Below are 18,094 nucleotides of genomic sequence, written 5' to 3'. Positions count from 1 at the left end.
CTTCTCAGATTATTTGCTCAGCATACAGGTTGAATAAGTATGGTGAAAGAATACAACCTTGTCGCACAACTTTTTTAATTTTAAAACATTGACTGTTCCCGTGTTCTGTTTGAACAACTGCCTCTTGATCCAGGTACAGATTCCGCATGAGTTCAATTAAGTGTTCAGGAATACTCATACTTCTCAATGTTGTCCATAGCTTGTCATGACCCACACAATCAAAAGTCTTTGTGTAGTCAATAAAGCACAGGTAAAACATCTTTCTGATATTCTCTGCTTTCAGCCAAGATCCATTGGACATCAGCAATGATATCCCTTGTTCCACAGCCTCTTCTGAATCCAGCTTGAACCTCCTGAAGTTCTCTGTCAATGTCTGATTGTAGCCATTTTTGTATTACCTTTAGCAAAACTTTGCTTGCATGGGATAGCAAAGAGATTGTCTGACGATTTCCGCATTCCATTAGGTCACCTCTCTTTGGAATGGGCACAAATATATGGATCTCTTCCAATCAGTCGGCCAGATAGTTGTCTTCCAAATCTCTACCAAACATTAGGAGGAAATAATAAAAAGAGAGCTGCATTCTCTTAAAAAAAAATCCTTTGAGACAATGGACACATATGTGGTTGGATGTTACCTGAAGGGATGTTAAGCCATATATATCTGTATATATAATTTTTCACACATACAATTCAGTGACATTAATTACATTAATTACATTAATTACATCTGGTGCATCCATTCCCACTAGTACCACAAAAGTTTCCATAGTTTTCTACCCCCCTTAGCAGTAGCTCAGAGCCATCCTTTATGCCTTCTCTCTGCTCACCCCTGGTAACCACAAGTCAGTTTTGGTCCATTTGTAAGTTTCATGGGCATTGATGACAGATGGGAGTACACAGTTTGAGTGTGACAGGAGTAATCAACCTGGTCCTTGGCTGTACTGAGACATTATCTCACTTTTTTCTATCTTGTTCCCTTTTCTATTTTTTTTTTCTTTCTAAGTTTTTTCTTCTTGTTTTCCCCTCTTGCTTGTCTCTTCTTCCTCTACTCATTCCCTTTTTACGTTTCTTCTTCCTCCAAATTATCTTTTTTCTGTAACCAGTTAAATACGAAGCTGCATTGATTATTTATAGGATTATTGAAAAATCATCTGCTCCTGCTTTTAATTTTAATAATGTTGTGCATGGGTTAATTTTTGAGACTGCTTGCCTTAAACAACAAACAAAGGGAGTCTAAAGTAGCTTTTAACTTTTGTTTCACTCACTTGCTTGTTCTGTTGAAAAAGTTTGCCTCAAACAATAGAAAAAGTCTATGATCATGGTCATTGGTAAATCCTGATACTAAATTATCTTCTGTCTCTAGTAGTGTTTTCTACAGGGAGCAAGGATACATGTGTAAAAGGGCCTTTTCTTACCTGTTTCTTATAAGAGCAGGGTACATCTTTACCAAGAAGTCAGAGATGTTCCTGTTGGTAAGGTCTTGGAGAATTTCAGTGCTGTGCTGTGTTCTCTGAGGCAATGAGACCCATGTTAATTAATTCAAAAGCTGAGGCCTTAAAGTTTGAGAAACAATTCTTGCAAATTATTTATCCTTCCAATTGCTAGTGAAACAATGAATAAAGCACTGGCATCTCTCTGGTGATGCAGCAGATGTCTCGGGTGGCTCTGTTTACCAATCCACTTACAACAATTGGTGGCTCAAATTTCAAAATAAATCTCTAATCCATTTACTTTGCTCCATTTCAGCTACTACTACCTTATGCCCAGCCACCACCATCTCTATTTTACCAGGATCTCTATAGAAACTCACAAACTGGTTTCCTGGTTCTACTCTTGGCCCACCACAATCCATTCTCCATCAATCAACCAGATTGAGCTTTGAAAATGTATATCAGAACACCCCAATAACCTTACTTAAAGCATGCCAATAAACCTTAGGATCAAGCCGAAACTCATTACAAGAGTCTATTGGGCCCCAAGGAGCTCTGGTGGTACAGTGGTTAAGTGCATGGCTGATAACTGAAAGGTTGGCCATTTGAACGCACTAAACACAGGAGAATGATGTTGCACTCTGCTCTGGTATTGATTACCACCTTGGAAACCCTGTGGCACTGTTCTACTCTGTCCAGTAGGGTTGTTATACCTTGGAATCTACTCAGTGACAATGAGTATGGGGATTAGGCCACCAGGATCTGGCCCTGCCTCCTTGTCTGAGCTCACCTGATGCCACTCTCCCTTCACACTCTATTCTCTCCTCTTCCTCTCCCAGCTTCCCCTCACCCCCCAACTTCCCCTCACTCTTTCCCTCTTTTCACACCCACCCTTACCTCATCCTCTTCTCCCTCTCTTGTCCTCACCCCATCCTCCTCTATTTCTCATATAGACACCTTTCATTCTGCATTGGCCTTGAACTTGTAGCTCTGAGTGGAATATTCCACCAGCAGAGTCTCAGGGCAAGCTCCTTATCATTCAAGTGTCAGTCCGCATTTTACTCCTCAGAGAGGTATTTTAAGTCACTTGCTATTAGAACTCCATACCATTTTATTATGTTCGTAGAACATCTCCATGTGAAATTTTTTTTCAAAAGAATCTGTTAACTTGTTTTTATATGTGACTCCAGAACAACATAAACTCTGTGAGGGCAGAGGGTTTCCCTGACTTGTTGATTCTTGTGTCCCCAGAACCCAGAATAATAGCTGGTATACAACTGAGACACAATAGATGTATTTGTGACACAGATTTTAGAATTCCAGCCATGCTTTACAATTTACAAATCAATTTAAAAACACACATCCAGGACTAACAGCTGCCCTTGACTTGATTCTGATTTGTGATGTCCTGATGTGCACAGAGAACTGTGCCTCACAGGGTTTTCAATGGCTGAATTTTCATTTTCAAGTAGATCTTCCTCCAACAAAGCACTGGGTGGATTTGAACCTCCAACCTTTAGGTTAGCAACTAGGTATGTTGACCATTTTCATCACCCAATGTTGTTTGTTGCCATTAACCATTGAGTTAATTACAACTCATGGTGACCCCTGTATGCAGAGTAGAAATGCTTTTTACAGTGTTTTCAAGGCTGTCACCTTTTGGAAGCAGATTGCTAGACCTATCTTCCAAGATGCCTTTGGGTGGGTTAGAATTGTTAAGTTTTCCACTAGTGCTTAACCATTATACCACCAGGACTCTTCATCTGCTGCTATCGCTGAGTGCCATGGAGGCTTACTGCTGTAAGCTAGTTCAGTCCAAAGACTAGAGAATTCAAAAGTCCATGAGTTTGGCCACCAGATGGCAATATTACTTTAAATTTAGAATCACACATCGCTGTAACCAAATTGTCAGTCATTGACAGCGGGCAAAAGCACTCACCCTGGCACGGTTGCCAACCAGAAGAAGCTAGGAGAATTTTTGGTGTCTCCGCACTACCGCCAGCATACACCATCCTTATAATTTTAATACCTTTCCCTTGTTCTCATTTTATTCCTGCTCTTCTGTGCACTTTGTGTCTCTCATACTAGGAGGAGAACCAACATGTGTTGCATGTCTACTATGTGCCCTGCATTGTATTAAATGATCGAAATGCATTATCTTATTTAATCCTAATATCCTGATGAAAAAGGAATTGTTACTCTAATTTAGAGACTGAGAAACTGAAGCGCAGAAAGGTTAACTAACTTGCACTGGTTACAAGAGCTAAGTGGTAGACCTGCCACTTAGGTATTATTCATCTCCATAACTCTTACTCTTTTCTCCCTGCTCTTCCAGCTGACCATAGCAGCCAGGAAAATGCCAAGTTCCCCTGGTGGAATTCAGGTTGGAACAGTTGCTGATGAAGGGGACAGTTTATGATAAAACATCTTTTTTTTTTTCTAGCTATGTTGCCAAATAAAATACTTCTATAGCTTTATCCCCATGTATACAACTCGGAGTTCTGGTGTGGCACTGTGGGTTAATGCACTGGACTGTAAAGTCAGTTTGAACCACAAGGTTGGCTGTTTAAGCTCATCAGCCACTCCTCAGAAACCCTATACATGGCCGCTAAGAGTTGGAACCTACTCGAAGGCATGTAACAACAATAAAATATTTTAACTCAGGGATGGAACATTTCCAATTCAGACCTTACTACAATTTGAAGAATATTAGAGCAGGAACTTATAGAAAATGGCATCCACCACTTTCACTTTCCGAAATTAGGACAATTTGTTGTGTCAGTACCAAGCCCAGACCCTTGGACTTATTTCAGGCTGAGTGTGTGCTTGGCTGAGGGAGATTGTTGTTATGTACCGTAGAGTCAGTTCCGACTCATAGTGACCCTGTGTGTGGTTTCTGAGGAGCAACTGATGAGTTTGAACCATCAACCTTTCAGTTAGAAGTTCAGTGCTTACAATCCCAGTCCTACAGCACCAGTGAGTGGGATTTTTTGTTGTTAAGTGCTGTTGAATTGGTTCCAACTCATACAACTCAGTATAGGGTTTCCAAGGAGCAGTTGGTGGGTTTGAACTGCTGACCTTGTAGTTAGCAACCCAGCGCTGATCCTACAGTGCTATAAATGTGTGTGAAGCAGAGCAGCTCCTGTGTAGATACAACATTCTATTTTGCTCCCAAAAGAGGCATGGCTAATAGTGAGGAAATGCCGGAGTTAGTCAAAATTACAGGAACTGCTCTGGCTTTTTCCATGACTCTTGGCTGTGGTGGCTTACTAGTTTTCCTCCAGAAATCTAGGGCGGCTGCTACTGTGTGCCATTGAGTCAATTCTGACTCATAGAGACCCTGGGTAGGGTTTCCGAGGCTATAAATCTTTATGGGAGCAAAAAGCCTCATCTACCTCCTGCTGGGTGGCTGGTGGATTCAAACTGCTAACCTTTCAGTTAGCAACCCAATGTGTAACCCACTACACTGCCAGGGCTTCTTGAACCAAGGAAGCACTACTGTAAATCAGTTTCTTCTTGGATTGAGTAGACAGTGTTTGATGGAAAAATGAAGCTTTTGGTCAGTAACTTCCTCCAAGGGGTAGCAGCAGGGCCCTCTGGAAGCTCTTGTGCAAAGACTTTAGGAAACCAGCATTCGTTCCTCACTCAACTACTAATTTAAAATGTAAGTTGGCTAGAGACTCAGGAGGTATTGTTTATTTCTCCAAACCCCTGATGTTTCAGGCAGATTCCGGACTCCCTTTTGTTTCCCAGGAGTCCCTGGATGGTGCAGACAATTGAACATCCAGTTACTGGTCAAAAGCTTGGAGGTCCCTCGGAAGACAGGTCTGGTGATCTGGTTCTGAAAGTCACTGCCTTGAAAACTCTGTGGAATGCAGCTGTACTCGTCATACATGGGGTCACCAAGAGTTGGAGTGGACTCAACAAGTGACTAACAACAGCAACAATAGATTCCTGAAACAGGGTTGGAGGTACCTGAGGGGGTGGGAGACCCCCAGTCCCCTCTGGGCACTCGGGGAGTATGGTCAGCTTCTCCCTGGTGCTGCACTCGCAGGAAGGTGAGGGGTTGTCTGCTGTCCACTTCTGTTTCTGGAACAGATGGAAGATGTTTAGGGACACAGAGGGAGTCTTCCAGGGGGTTGAGTTGCCACAAAGATATTCCCTAATGGAAGAAAATATTTCACAATCAGTCCCCAAAGAGACCAAAATCCACAGAAATGAGAAATAGTGTTTAACTCCCTCCTTCTCATCCAACTGTGTTTTCTTCTTATACTTTTGGAGGTTCATTTCTGCTCTAGTTACATTAGGACTAGGACGTTACAGACTGACCAGGTGAGCCTGGGGGATAATGAGCTCATTTGTGAACTCTTTTTTCTCTCTCTCTTTTTTGATCTTCTAGAGGTTCCAGCTATGGAGACACAGAGCAAATAAAAGAGAGGTCTGAAATTAGTCTATTTTGGTCTTTGTCAATAGGTCTGAAAAAGATTGGATGAGAAAAGAAGTTAAAGCTATATTGGATTTTTAGGATCCCCTGTAGATTATAACTGCCCTCTTTAATTCCCTTCTCTACACTTGTAACAACAATCGACAGTTGGATATAGACAGAATTAATGCCATTCTTGGCCCAATTATGGAGGCCTGGTGTGGTGCTAGACTGCAAGGTTTGGTTTGACCTGCAAGGTCGGTGGTTAGACAGGGTCGCTATGAGTCGGAACTGACTAGACAACACTTAACACCAACACAACAGGTCCAATTATACAATAGCACATCTCCCCAACTCCCTGCCTGTTTGGACTCATTTGAAATAAGTTATGGGAAAGCATATGTTAGCTCAATATAGAAGTTTCTCTACGGAGAATATAGAAAGATGTTGTTGTTGTTAAGTGCTGACAAGTCGGTTCTGACTCACAGCAACCCTGTATAGGGTTTCTGAGGAGCGGCTGGTGGGTTTGAACTGCAATCTTGGGGTTCACACCAACCTTGCAGTACAGTGCTTATCCTACAGCACCACACCAGGCCTCCATAGAAAGACAGAGCTGTCCAATCATGCAGGGCTTTCTAGGGAGTGAACTTTGCACCATGACTGTGGAATAAGAAACTGAGAAAGAGCTGCTATAGATGTGGAAGTGATTCGTGTAATACAAAGCAGGGTTGTGCTGGGGCCTCTCCAACCTAGCAGGGTCTCTGGGATCCCAGGGGGCAGGAATGATCAGGAACTTATGGCAGCCGCCTTTCCTTCAGGCAGCAGTTGCCAAAGCTTGACTTGTTCAGGAGAACTTCTGCAAGGACCGCGAGCCAATCGCTGCCTGGCTCATCCATGCTAGACAGAATGAGAAACGCTTACTCAATGGATATGTGACTAAGAGTGAACATAAGTAGTCAATATGCAACTCAACAAATGTTTATCGAAGGACTGCCATGTCTCAGGCATGAGATACAGCACTGGGACTGTAGAAACAATACAGAATGGGAATGAGGTCGCTATCCAGAGCACACCCAGTGCTTCAATGGCGTAGCCTGTCTTTGCCTCTTAAAGCCGTAGCTTCATTCCACTCCCCTGCATTTTACTTTCGTTTCTCAACCTCAAACAATTCTGGCTGTCCACTGAGGATCACCTTCCCAGGGTGTGGAAAGCATATTAACTTCCTTTCTGAGGACCTCTACCTTTCTGGTGAATGTCCTGAGGAGTGGGAGTCCTGGAGTCCAAAAGGTGCTGATGATCTCTGGGGACAAGTCTATGTACCTGAAGAAGGTGTACTGCTGCCAATATATCCAGGGGTGAAGGGTCAAAGCGGGGTATTCACCAAAAGGAGGGACAATGATAGATAGCATCAGAGCCAATGACATGAAAGTTGCTGGGAGAACAATCTGTAGGAAATCTTACTCCATTGAGTAAGTGTTTCTCATTCTGTCTAGCATGGATGAGCCAGGCAGCAATTGGCTCACAGTCCTCGCAGAAGTTCTCCTGAACAAGTCAAGTAGATGTGGGAACATGGGCTGTGATGTGTGATAGTAAACACACAAAAAAACACACAAACACACACACAGTCTTTTAAACACTTATCCTGCAGCCTCATAACTAGGCTCAGGTGAAGCAAATCTGTCTTTTGGGGAATGTTATAGGCAGGGGAAATTGTGTGAACAAAATAGTATAGGCAGGCAGTATAGAGGAAAATGCAATGCTCTGGTAACATGAAGACTCTGAAGGTAGGCCAATGTTCAGGCAGTGGTTAAAAGGCAGTTCAAAGAACAAGGACATTATTCACTGCTGTCTGGACTACAGTTCTTGCTTTCTCTCTTTTTAATTCTGAATGAAAAACATCAAAAGAAAAAATGGACCGTGACCTTAAAAATGAATGAAACATGACTTTAGCTTTCGCTGTAAAAATCAAAGAAACAATATTAGCATATTCACTAGTACTCATTTTCTTAATTTGGTGAAGCCTAGTACGTACATTCTTGGTAAGAATGTAAGATCAGCACTGGACTTTGAACCACAAGATCAGCAGTTCAAAACAACCAGCTGCTCCTCAGAAACCCCATACAGGGTTACTTTGAGTTGGAACCCACTTGATGGCACTGAACAGCAACAAAAATACATAGAAAGAAGCTTTGTCCCAGAGCGGCTAGAGGAAGAGAAGACCAGCAGTAAAAATCCAAAACAAAAATGGCAATCTGACTGGCTACTACTACAAGAACAAGTAAGCTGTTCTCTGGGGAGCCATCAAGGCAAGCAATCATGTCCCTTCAGGACAAACCCCTCTCCATGACTGAAACTCAAAGGGAACAAACAAATGAACAGGCATGTAAGCTTGTTAGGGACCACATTGATTTACTGGTGAGTGGAAGTGGGGGAAAGGCAGCAATGAAGATGTGGGCTGAGTTCAACCATGTTCCATAGACTCTTGTTGACCTTGAGATGAGAGAGAGAAGAGGAAGAGCTGGTTGGTCCGAAGTGTGGTGAGACCTGGGGATTCATGAGCCCATGGACAAGGTCCTAACCACAGAGGGTTAGAGATGAGAGTGAAACGTCCAGCTGATATGAAGTGAGGGGAGATGCACAAGAACGCCCAAACTTGCAGATAGTACCCATTTGACCTAGCTTTGATGGTGTGATGATCAGAACTTGACTAGAGGAAGATAAAGAAATTTGATAAAGGAAACAAGTGTAAATTGCAACAATTTGATGAACTTGACCTATACTTATGGATGTAGTAGCTCAAAATACCAACCAACAGGGAAGGAGTCTTCACATCAAGGATCAAACCTATCCCCTCTGTACAGAGGATACAGAGTTGATATGGACAAGCAACTTAGACACTGGTTACCTAAAATAGGGGAGGGGGTGCAAATTATAAAGGCATGAAGTGACTGGCTTATAAGTTTTCAAGAGGGAGTTTAGTTTCAAAGTGTGTAGGGGAAGGTAGAATCCCCACTGAATAGTTTTCCTCATGTCTAGACGGTTGTGGAGATGGGGATAAGATTCATTTGATTCAATAATGAGTAATTGTTATCATACCTATTTGCAATAGTCAAAACTGTAAAGGTAGAAGTTTTCTAACAAACAGGGGGAGTAGTTAATCTTACATTCCAGGAAGAGAGGACCCTAGGACTATCAAGAGAGAAGAGCATGAGTGGAACATGGGACCCTAGCCAGAGAAGCAAGGACACCAGAGATGGAGGCAGAGGTGATAGCATGGAGAGATTGAGCAGTTGAGGACTCTAGACTCATGGAAAGAGAAACACTGTGTGCTGGTGGCCAGGAGACTAGCTTTCCAAATGTGCCCTTTGGTTGTTTAAATGATTACATATTCCTGCATGCTTTTTTGTTTTTGTTTCTTTTGTACATCAAAAAGAAGTGGGGGGGGGGAAGAGTTTTGGGGGAAGGAGGAAATGATTCATGCACTAGAGGGTAGACACACATTGACATGGGTGATGGGGCAGACAATATACAACTGGAGGGAGGTTGGCAGACGAAAGATGGGGTGGCAGGAGACCCAGGGAGGAATGCAGTGGTTAAAGTGAATAGAGGTAAATGCTGTCAACTGTTGGTGCATGGAGGGGATTGAAACCATGTAAAGAAGCAAAGTATATGATTTGTTTAATGTAAAACTGATGATCTGCTCTATAAACCTTCATTAAATTCACAATAAAAAGTTTTTTAAAAACGCTTTGTGTTACTAAGAGGCAAAATAAAGTCTTGGCAAGGACGAAACAAAGTGTAGGAGAAAGATGAGGATGGGCAGGTCAGGAGTGCACATGACAGACACAGGCAAGGAGCACAACCAAGACCCATAGGAAGACCTGAGCCAGAAAGGCTTTGTGGCTTCGTGTGGTATGGTGGAACCTCTTGACCAGCAGGGCCTGCAAGTGCTGGAGCATAAGCCACACTCCTGTGTTGAGTGAGGCACTGTGGGCCTCTGGCTCTGGGCGAGGCTGGTCTTCCAGGCAAGGCACTGGCTCCGTGGAGCAGCTGTCAGAGTCCTGAGGAATTGGTCTGGGACCCAAACAGGGGTGTTGGAGACTGATGTTTCCTCCTTCCTGCTGAGTACCACCTGTTTTGGGAGATTGAATTAGTAATTTAGGAAAATACTCCCCATTAACAGCCTGGATATCATATGGTGTTTCTTCTAACATTGGTCCTCCCTTCATTGAAATCTGCAATAAAACACCCATTCAGGTACATTAATTCTCTTAAAGATAGATTTAAGTACTTTAGCACAAAAAAAGGTGTTAAACATATAACTAAGTAAAAATATGAACAAGATCATATGTTAGAAAATAAATATCATATGCAAAGAAAAATGGTATTTTAGGTACATACATATGTAACTGCAAAGCGCTGAAAGAACGCACACAACTGTTACTAGAGTTGGGGAGGTAAAGCTGCGTAAAGTAAGTATGGGGTAGGAAGTAAAACTTTAGCCTTTTTGTATTATTTCAAAATTTTTACAAAAATTATATTGACACAATGCCTGTTAACTTTTAAAAAATTCAAATTCAAAGTTAACTTGGTTCTTTCTGAGCTTTTAGAGATGTCTGAAAAATGACAGAAAGAGTTGTGAACTTAGCTCAGAGACCTGGCCTTGTGGATGCTCTTTATTATTGGAAGCATACAGTTGGGGGAGTGAGTTAACCCATCTGAATCTGATTTTTTCATCCCTAAGATGAAAATGAGGCCATCTGACAGGCGTGTTATGAAGATTAAATGAGATAACATCTGTGAACATGCTTCATAAACCACTGTAAGTTGTTGGTTATGTTGTGGCTATGATTTAACCCCACCAATTAATGTTCATGTGGAGAACATCTATCACCAAGCAAAGTGGGATGGCCTAGAGAATGCTGATCGGTGCCCACCTACTTCTTCTTGCTATTATTTTAAGTGCTGTTGAGTCCGTGTTGACTCATAGGGATCCTATAGAATAAAACACGGCCTGGACATGTGGTAGCCTCACAATCGTCACTACATTTGAGCCCATTATTGTAGCCACTGTGGAAATCAAAATACGCCTTCCTCTTTTTTGCCGACCCTCCACTTTATAAATATGACATCCTTCTCCAGGGACTGGTTGCCCCTGACAACACGTCCAAAGTACGTGAGACAAAGTCTCACCATCCTCATTTCTAAGAATCATTCTGACTGTACTTTTGCCAGAACAGATTTGTTTGTTCTTCTGAAAGTCCATGGTACTTTCAACATTCTTCATCACTACCATAATTTAAAGGCATCAACTCTTTTCTATATTCCTTATTCATTGTTTAGCTTTCACATGAATATGAGGTGATTAAAAACACTATGCCTTGGGTCTAAGTGTCCTTTTTCCATTTTATCACTTTTAAAGTGGTCTTTTGCACCAGATTTGCCCAATGCAATATACCATCTGATTGCTCCTTTAAGTTTATTTTTTATTGTGCCATAGATGAAAGTTTACAGAGCAAATTAGTTTTTCATTAAACAGTTTGTACATAAAGTCTTCCATGGCATAGGTGCATTACCCACAATGTGTCAGCATTCTTCCTATTTCCACCCTAGATTCCCTGTGTCCTTTTGTCTGAATTTCTGCTCTCTCCTATCTTGTCATCTTTGCTTTTGGATAAATGTCCTTTTGATCTTGTATAATTGATTGTTCTAAGGAATACATCCCTCTTTGGTGTTATTGTTTATATTATGGGCTTGTCTATTGTTTGGCTGAAAGCTAATACCACAATTATTTGGGAATTGCTTTACTTCCAGGTCAAGAGGGTGTCTTAGGGTGGTTCCATCAGTCCCTAAAGACCAATAAGTCTGGTCTTTTTTGTGAATTAGATTTTTTTGTTCAAAAATGTTCTCCCATTTTGTCCAAGACTCTGTTGTGATTCTAGTCAGAGTGATCAATAGCTTCCTAGTCCTCTGGTCTTGGGTTGTGTAGGCTGTGGCTTATGTGGCCCATTTTTCCTTTGAGCTAATTGCTCCCTTGAGTCTTTGGTTGTCTTCACTGTCCTTTCCTCCAGACAGGAAGAGACTAATAGTTATATCTTTGCTGTTGTTGCTGTTAAGTGTCATCTAGTTGATTCTGAGTCATAGCGACCTTATGCGCAACAGACTGAAACACTGCACAGTCCTGCACTATCCTTACAATTATTTCTATGTTTGAGCCCATTACTGCTGCCATGTCAGTCCATCTCACTGAGGGTCTTTCTCTTGTTCTCTGACCCTCCATTTTGTCAAGCATGATGTCCTTCTTCAGGGACTGGGTCCTCCTGAGAACGTGTCCAAAATACGAGAGATGAATTGTCACTACCCTTGCTTCCAAGGAACATTCTGACTGTACTTCCAAGACAGATTTGTTTGTTCTGGCAGTCTGTGGTACTGTCAATGTTTTTGTCAACACCATGATTCAAATACTTCAATTCTTCTAAGGTCTACTTTATTCATTTTCCACCTTTCACATACATATGAGGTTATTGAAAATACGGTTTGGGTCAGCACAACTTAGTTTTCAAACTGACATCTTTGCATTTGAGCACTTTAAAAAGGCAGATTTGCCTAATGCAATATATCTTTTGATATCTTGACTGCTGCTTCCATGAGCGTTGATGGTTGATCCAAGCAAAATGAGGTCTTTAACAACTTTAAGCTTTTCTCCATTTATCATGATGTTATTTATTGGTCCAGTTGTGAGGATTTTTGTTTTCTTTACATTAAGGTACAATCCATACTCAAGGCTGTGGTCTTTCATTTTCATCAGTAAGTATTTTAACTCCTCTGCTTTGAGCAAGCGAGGTTGTGTCCTTTGCATGTCACAGGTTGTTAGCAGGTCTTCTTTCAATCCTGATGCAATGTTCTTCTTCATGTAATACTGCTTCTTGGATTATTTGCTCATCATACAGATCCAGTAAGTATGGTTAAAGGATATAACCATGACGCACATCTTTCCCTTATTCTAAACCACTCAGTATCCCCTTGTTCTGTCTGAAACACTGCCTCTTGGTTGATGTACAGATTCTTCATGAGGACAGTGAAGTGTTCTTGAGTACGCATTCTTTGCAATATTATCTATAGTTTTTTAAGATCTATAATCGAATGCCTTTACATAATCAATAAAGCATAAGTAAACATCTTTTGAGTATTTTCTCCTTTCAGCTAAGATCTACTCAATTGTAGCAACAATACTCCTTGTTACACATCCTCATCTGAATCTGCCTTGAATTTCTGGCAGTTCCCTGTCGATGTACTGCTGCAACTGTTTTTTAATTATCTTCAGAAAATAAATTACTTGCATGCGATAATAAGCATATTGTTAGATGATTTCCCCACTCCGTTGGGTAGCCTTTGGAATAGGTACAAACATGGATCTCTTCTAATTGGTTGGCCAGGTAGCTGTCTTCCAATTTCTTGGTATAGTGCCTTCAGTGCTGCAACTGTTCGTTAAAACATTTCAATTTGTATTCCATCAGTTCTTGGAAACTTGGCCTTGCCAATGTCTTCAGTGAACCTTGGTTCTTGATCATAGGACATCTTTTGCAATGGCTGAATGTCAGCCAGTTCTTTTTGGCACAATGACTGTATTTTTCCCATCTTCTTTTGATGTTTACTGCATCAGTTAAGACTTTGCTCATTGAATCCTTCAATATTGCAATCCGAGGTCTGAATTTTTCTTCTGTTCTTTCAACTTGAGAAATGCTGAGCATGTTCTTCCCTTTTGGGTTTTGAACTCCAGGTCTTCGCACATTTCATTATAATACTTTATCTTCTCTAGATGCCCAGTGAAATGCTCTGTTCAGCTCTTTTACTTCATCATTTCTTCCAGTTGCTTTGGCTTCTTGATGCTCAAGAGCAAGTTTCAGAGTCTCTTTTGACATCCATTTTGATCCTTTCTTTTTTTCCTGTCTTTTAATGACCTTTTGCTTTCTTCTTCTCTGACATTCTTTTTTCAAAGTTTTTATTATGAGATTTACATGGGAGAACATCAGCTTTACACTCATCCTATCATATTTCAATTCACTGCAATGATTATAATCCCCTCCATGCATCATCAAATAACCCCAAAAGGTACAACACAGGCCCGCCCCCCAGCTGCCAGCACACAGCCCTTCTCCCTCCCTGAGTCCAGTGTCCCCAGCCACTCTATCGTCTCTGTCTCCATCCCTGGCATCACTGCCTCTCTGGGTAGGGTCCTGTTCTCTGTTCTTCTCACTTGATGATCCCAGGGACCTCCGCTCCTGGGCTGCAAAATCAATCACTCTCCTCCTTTTGTCAAAAAAACATCTACTGCTATATTTCCTAGACTCACAGTCAGTCCTGATGGCAATTATTCACTATTGCACCATGAGAGTCTTATCACCATTTCCTTTTGCCAGCCCGGTCCCAACGGATTATAAGTCGTTCAGTGGTGATTCTACCTTTCCCCACCCCGTCTGGAACTAGCCTCCCTCTTGAAAGCTTGTAAGCCAGTCACTTCTTGCCTTTATAGTTCCCCCCAATTTGGGTAGTCAATGTCTATGTTCCCCATCCCTGTCAACCCAGTGTACTGAGGGGGTGGGAGTGATCATTGCTATAAAGATTTGTTCCCTTTTTAAAGCTACTACATCCATAAATATAGGTAAAGTTCATCAAATTGTAGCAGGCTACTCTTTTTTTTTTCCCCTCTTCTTTCTTCTTTTAGTCAAGTTCTGATCATCCAGCCATTGAAGCCAGGTCAGGTGGGTATTATCTGCAAGTATGGGTGTTCTTGTGCATCTCCCCTCACTTCATATCAGCTGGATGCTTCACTCTCTGCTCTAGTCCTCTGTGGCCATGTCTGATATTCTTGATGTCATCCCACAACTCCTCTAGTCTTTGGTAATTAATGCCTAAAGCATCAAATTTATTCTTGAGATTCTGGTCTCTAAATTCAGGTGATCATGTTTTGTCAAAATAAGCTTTAGGTCATATTGTGACTCTCAGAGGCTTGTTTTAATTTTCTTCAATTTAGCATGAACAATTGCTGATCTGTTCCATAGTCTGTCAGTGGCCTTATTTTGGCAGATGATATCAGTTTGATTCCTGTGTATGCCATCTGGTGAAGTCCACATATATAGTCACTGTGTATGTTGTTGGGAAAAGGTATTTGTGGTGAATAAGTCGTTGATTTTGTAAAATTCTGTCATGCAATCTCCAACATCATTTCCATCACCAAGCCTTATTTTCCACCTTTGTTTCCAACCTCTGCATTTCAATCACCAATAGTTTTCAGTGCATCTTGATTGCATGTTTGACCAATTTCAGACTGTTGAAATTGGTATAATTCTTCAATTTCATCATTGGCTTTAGTGGTTAGTGCATAAATATGAGTAATAGTGGTATTAACTAGTCTTCTTTGTAGGCTGTTCTCTTTTCTTTTGAAGAAGACTTTTGGTGAGCATAAGTATTTAATTTTTAACTTCTGACCTCAAGTTTAGCAATTTGAAACTACCAGCAGTTCCACGGGAGAAAGTTGAGGCTTTCTGCTCCTGTAAAGATTTACAGCCTCGGAAACCCTGTACAGGGTCGCTGTGAGTCAGAACCGACTCCATGGCACATAACCACTGCCACCATTTATCTAGTTCAATTTCTGTCGCTTGTACATTTTTAGTTATGTTTATTTTTCTATTTAAGCTTTATAGTATGGCCCCTAGCATTGTCTCTAAAGAATGAAATTGTCAAAGAGTTCATTTTGCTTGGATCCACAATCAACACTTATGGAAGCAGCAGTCAAGAAATTAAACGATGGGTTACATGAGGCAAGTCTGCAGCAAAAGACTTTTTAAAAGTGTTAAAGAGCAAAGATTTCTAGTTCATGGGCTCCAGGTGTGGGCAGGTGGGCACTTGACTGAGCACTTCTGTTCTGTAAGCCCCCAGCACTTGGGGCCAGGTGAAGTGAGTGCTGCCAATCTCTTGGTCTCCAATGTGAATGAAGGGGTGGGTTCTGCTGGTCTGGGAGTGGGGCAGTGGTGGGTACTGCTGGACCATGATCATGTGGAGGGTGAGGGGAGATGCATAAGGATGGGGGTCAGGTGAACACCACAACTGTGCAGGCCTCCAGAACGAGTGCTCTGGGGATGTGGTGAGTGTATCTAACTTTAGCATGGAGGCGAGCACTCCTGCCTGGCTCTGAATGTGGGTAGAGCCATTCTTGCTTGGCTGTACCAGGCGAGGGGGACTTTGGCTAGGAACATAGCTTGTTTTGTCTCAGCATTCCCATCTGTGCAAGTTTGGTTGGCAAAGCACCAGGGACCCATAATTCTCTGTGTGCACTACTTTTTTACAGTCTCTCCTTCCACTTGGCACTCAGTCCAATTACTCAGCATTGCCTTTGATGCTCAGGGTTCCAAAGTTGTCATCTTTATCCTATTCAATTGTTTTCTCTGGTCTTTGTTGTAAGAGTGATGTTATGAGGCACCTGACTATGCTGCCACTTAAAGCTGCCTCCTAGTCATTTGCTTTCTTGACTTCTGCTTCCATAGGCATTGACCATGAATCTAAGTAAAATGAAATCCTTGACAATTTCAATATTTTTTCCATTTATTATGATGTTGCTTATTGGCTCAATTGTGAGGATTTCTGTTTTCTGTATGTTGAGGTTTAATCCATACTGAAGGTTGTATGTAGTCTTTGAGCTTCATCAGTAAGTGCTTCAAGTCCTCTTAACTTTCAGCAAGTGAGGTTGCATCATCTGCATATTGCAGGTTGTTAAGGACTCTTCTTTCTATCCTGATTTTATATTCCTCTTCAGATAGTCCAGTTTCTCAGATTACTTGCTCAGCCTACACTCACATCAAGTCCCCCAGGACACAGGCAGCTGCAAAGTGAGTTAGGTCAACTCAGTCATCCTTCCATCTAACATTCATGGTCACCTATGTTGTACCAGCCTGTGATGCCAGGGCCCTGGTGATATGTAACCCCTGCCAAGCCCCTGCAATCAAAAGGGTGGAAAAGCAGGTGTTCTACCTGTCCAGTTCCAAAATTCCAGTTCTCTAGTCTTTCTTCCCTGGTCTGGGCTTACATTTGATCTCTGCTGTGACCAGCTCTCCCTCTGGTAGGACCCCTGATACATCTTCTCTTTGCTGGATGATCTCATCTCTAACCTGTAACCTTTGCTTCCTCCCTGGGTGGTCCCATAGAGATCAGAGTTCAAGATCCTGGCCTGGTCTGTTCAGCATCGCTGACTTGTGCCTGGTTTTATGATGTTTTTCTAGTGGTCACTGGTATGAGGCATTTTTCAGCTGTGACGTTGATCTTCTTGGTGCCAGACCATGTGTGACCCAATGGGAAGTCTCCCTCATAATTTGGAGAAAAGAAAATATCAGCCTCTAAACCTGAAAGAATCCCAAACAAATAAACTTGGCCACCTGGAGAAGTTAGTCACCCCAAGAAAAGCAGTGAGGGTTTAGAATCTAAGATCCTAGATGTGAGAGTTAAGACTCTGAAATAAGACCCAGGAGCATGCACAGCTTTAGGGAAGTCATTCAATCTCTCTGAGACTCAGTACCTCACAATGAAGTAGATCCTTGTCCTATTTGCCTCATGAAATTATATAAACAAACAAGTTGCTATAGCGTCAATTTCAACTCATGATGACGCCATGTGTATCAGAGTAGAACTGTAAATCTATAACGTTTTCAATTACTAATTTTTCAGAAGTAGATCACCAGGACTATTTTTCTAAGGTGTCTCTGGGTGTGTTTAAACATCTAATTCAACCTTTTGGTGAACAGCTGAACACAAACAGCATTTGCAATTGTACCATCCAGGGGGCTCCTCATGAGATTATGTTGTAGTTAAGTGCCATTGAGTTGGTTCTGACTCATAATGATCCTGTAAAGGATTTCCAAGAAGCACCTGGTGGATTTGAACTACTGACCTTGCGGTTAATAGTCCAATGCTTATCCAGGACTCCATGAAAGTATGGTGACAATCAATCAAATAAGACAGTGGATATTAAGTGCTTTGTAAAGCATAAAACACTATACAAGTTTGAGGTAAGAGATGATTTATAAAAATTGAGACTAAAATATTGCTAGACCTTAATCAGGGATCAAAAACTGTGTTAAGAATTTGACAGGCATTAGCAGTGTGGCAAGACCTGGGGACTCTTGGGCCCAGAGTCAGTGACATAGCCACAGAGGACTAGAGTGGAGAGTGAAGCGTCCAGCTGATAAGA

General features: G+C 41.7%; 1 protein-coding gene across 1 annotated transcript in view; it reads right to left on the bottom strand.

Moving 5' to 3' along the window:
* Positions 1-18,094, bottom strand: part of ABCA4 (ATP-binding cassette, sub-family A (ABC1), member 4) — a gene marked incomplete at its 5' end in the record, with an annotated part of 210,699 nt that overhangs the window by 30,924 nt on the left and 161,681 nt on the right. The window contains 5 exon segments of the mRNA XM_006831046.1: positions 1,416-1,510; positions 5,406-5,592; positions 6,652-6,750; positions 7,174-7,298; positions 9,735-9,985. Of these exon segments, the coding sequence (XP_006831109.1) occupies positions 1,416-1,510; positions 5,406-5,592; positions 6,652-6,750; positions 7,174-7,298; positions 9,735-9,985 (757 nt within the window).

The sequence above is a fragment of the Chrysochloris asiatica genome, unplaced genomic scaffold, assembly GCF_000296735.1.
Source record: "Chrysochloris asiatica unplaced genomic scaffold, ChrAsi1.0 scaffold00002, whole genome shotgun sequence".
Lineage (NCBI taxonomy): Eukaryota > Metazoa > Chordata > Mammalia > Afrosoricida > Chrysochloridae > Chrysochloris > Chrysochloris asiatica.
This window is presented reverse-complemented; position numbering and strand designations above follow the sequence as displayed.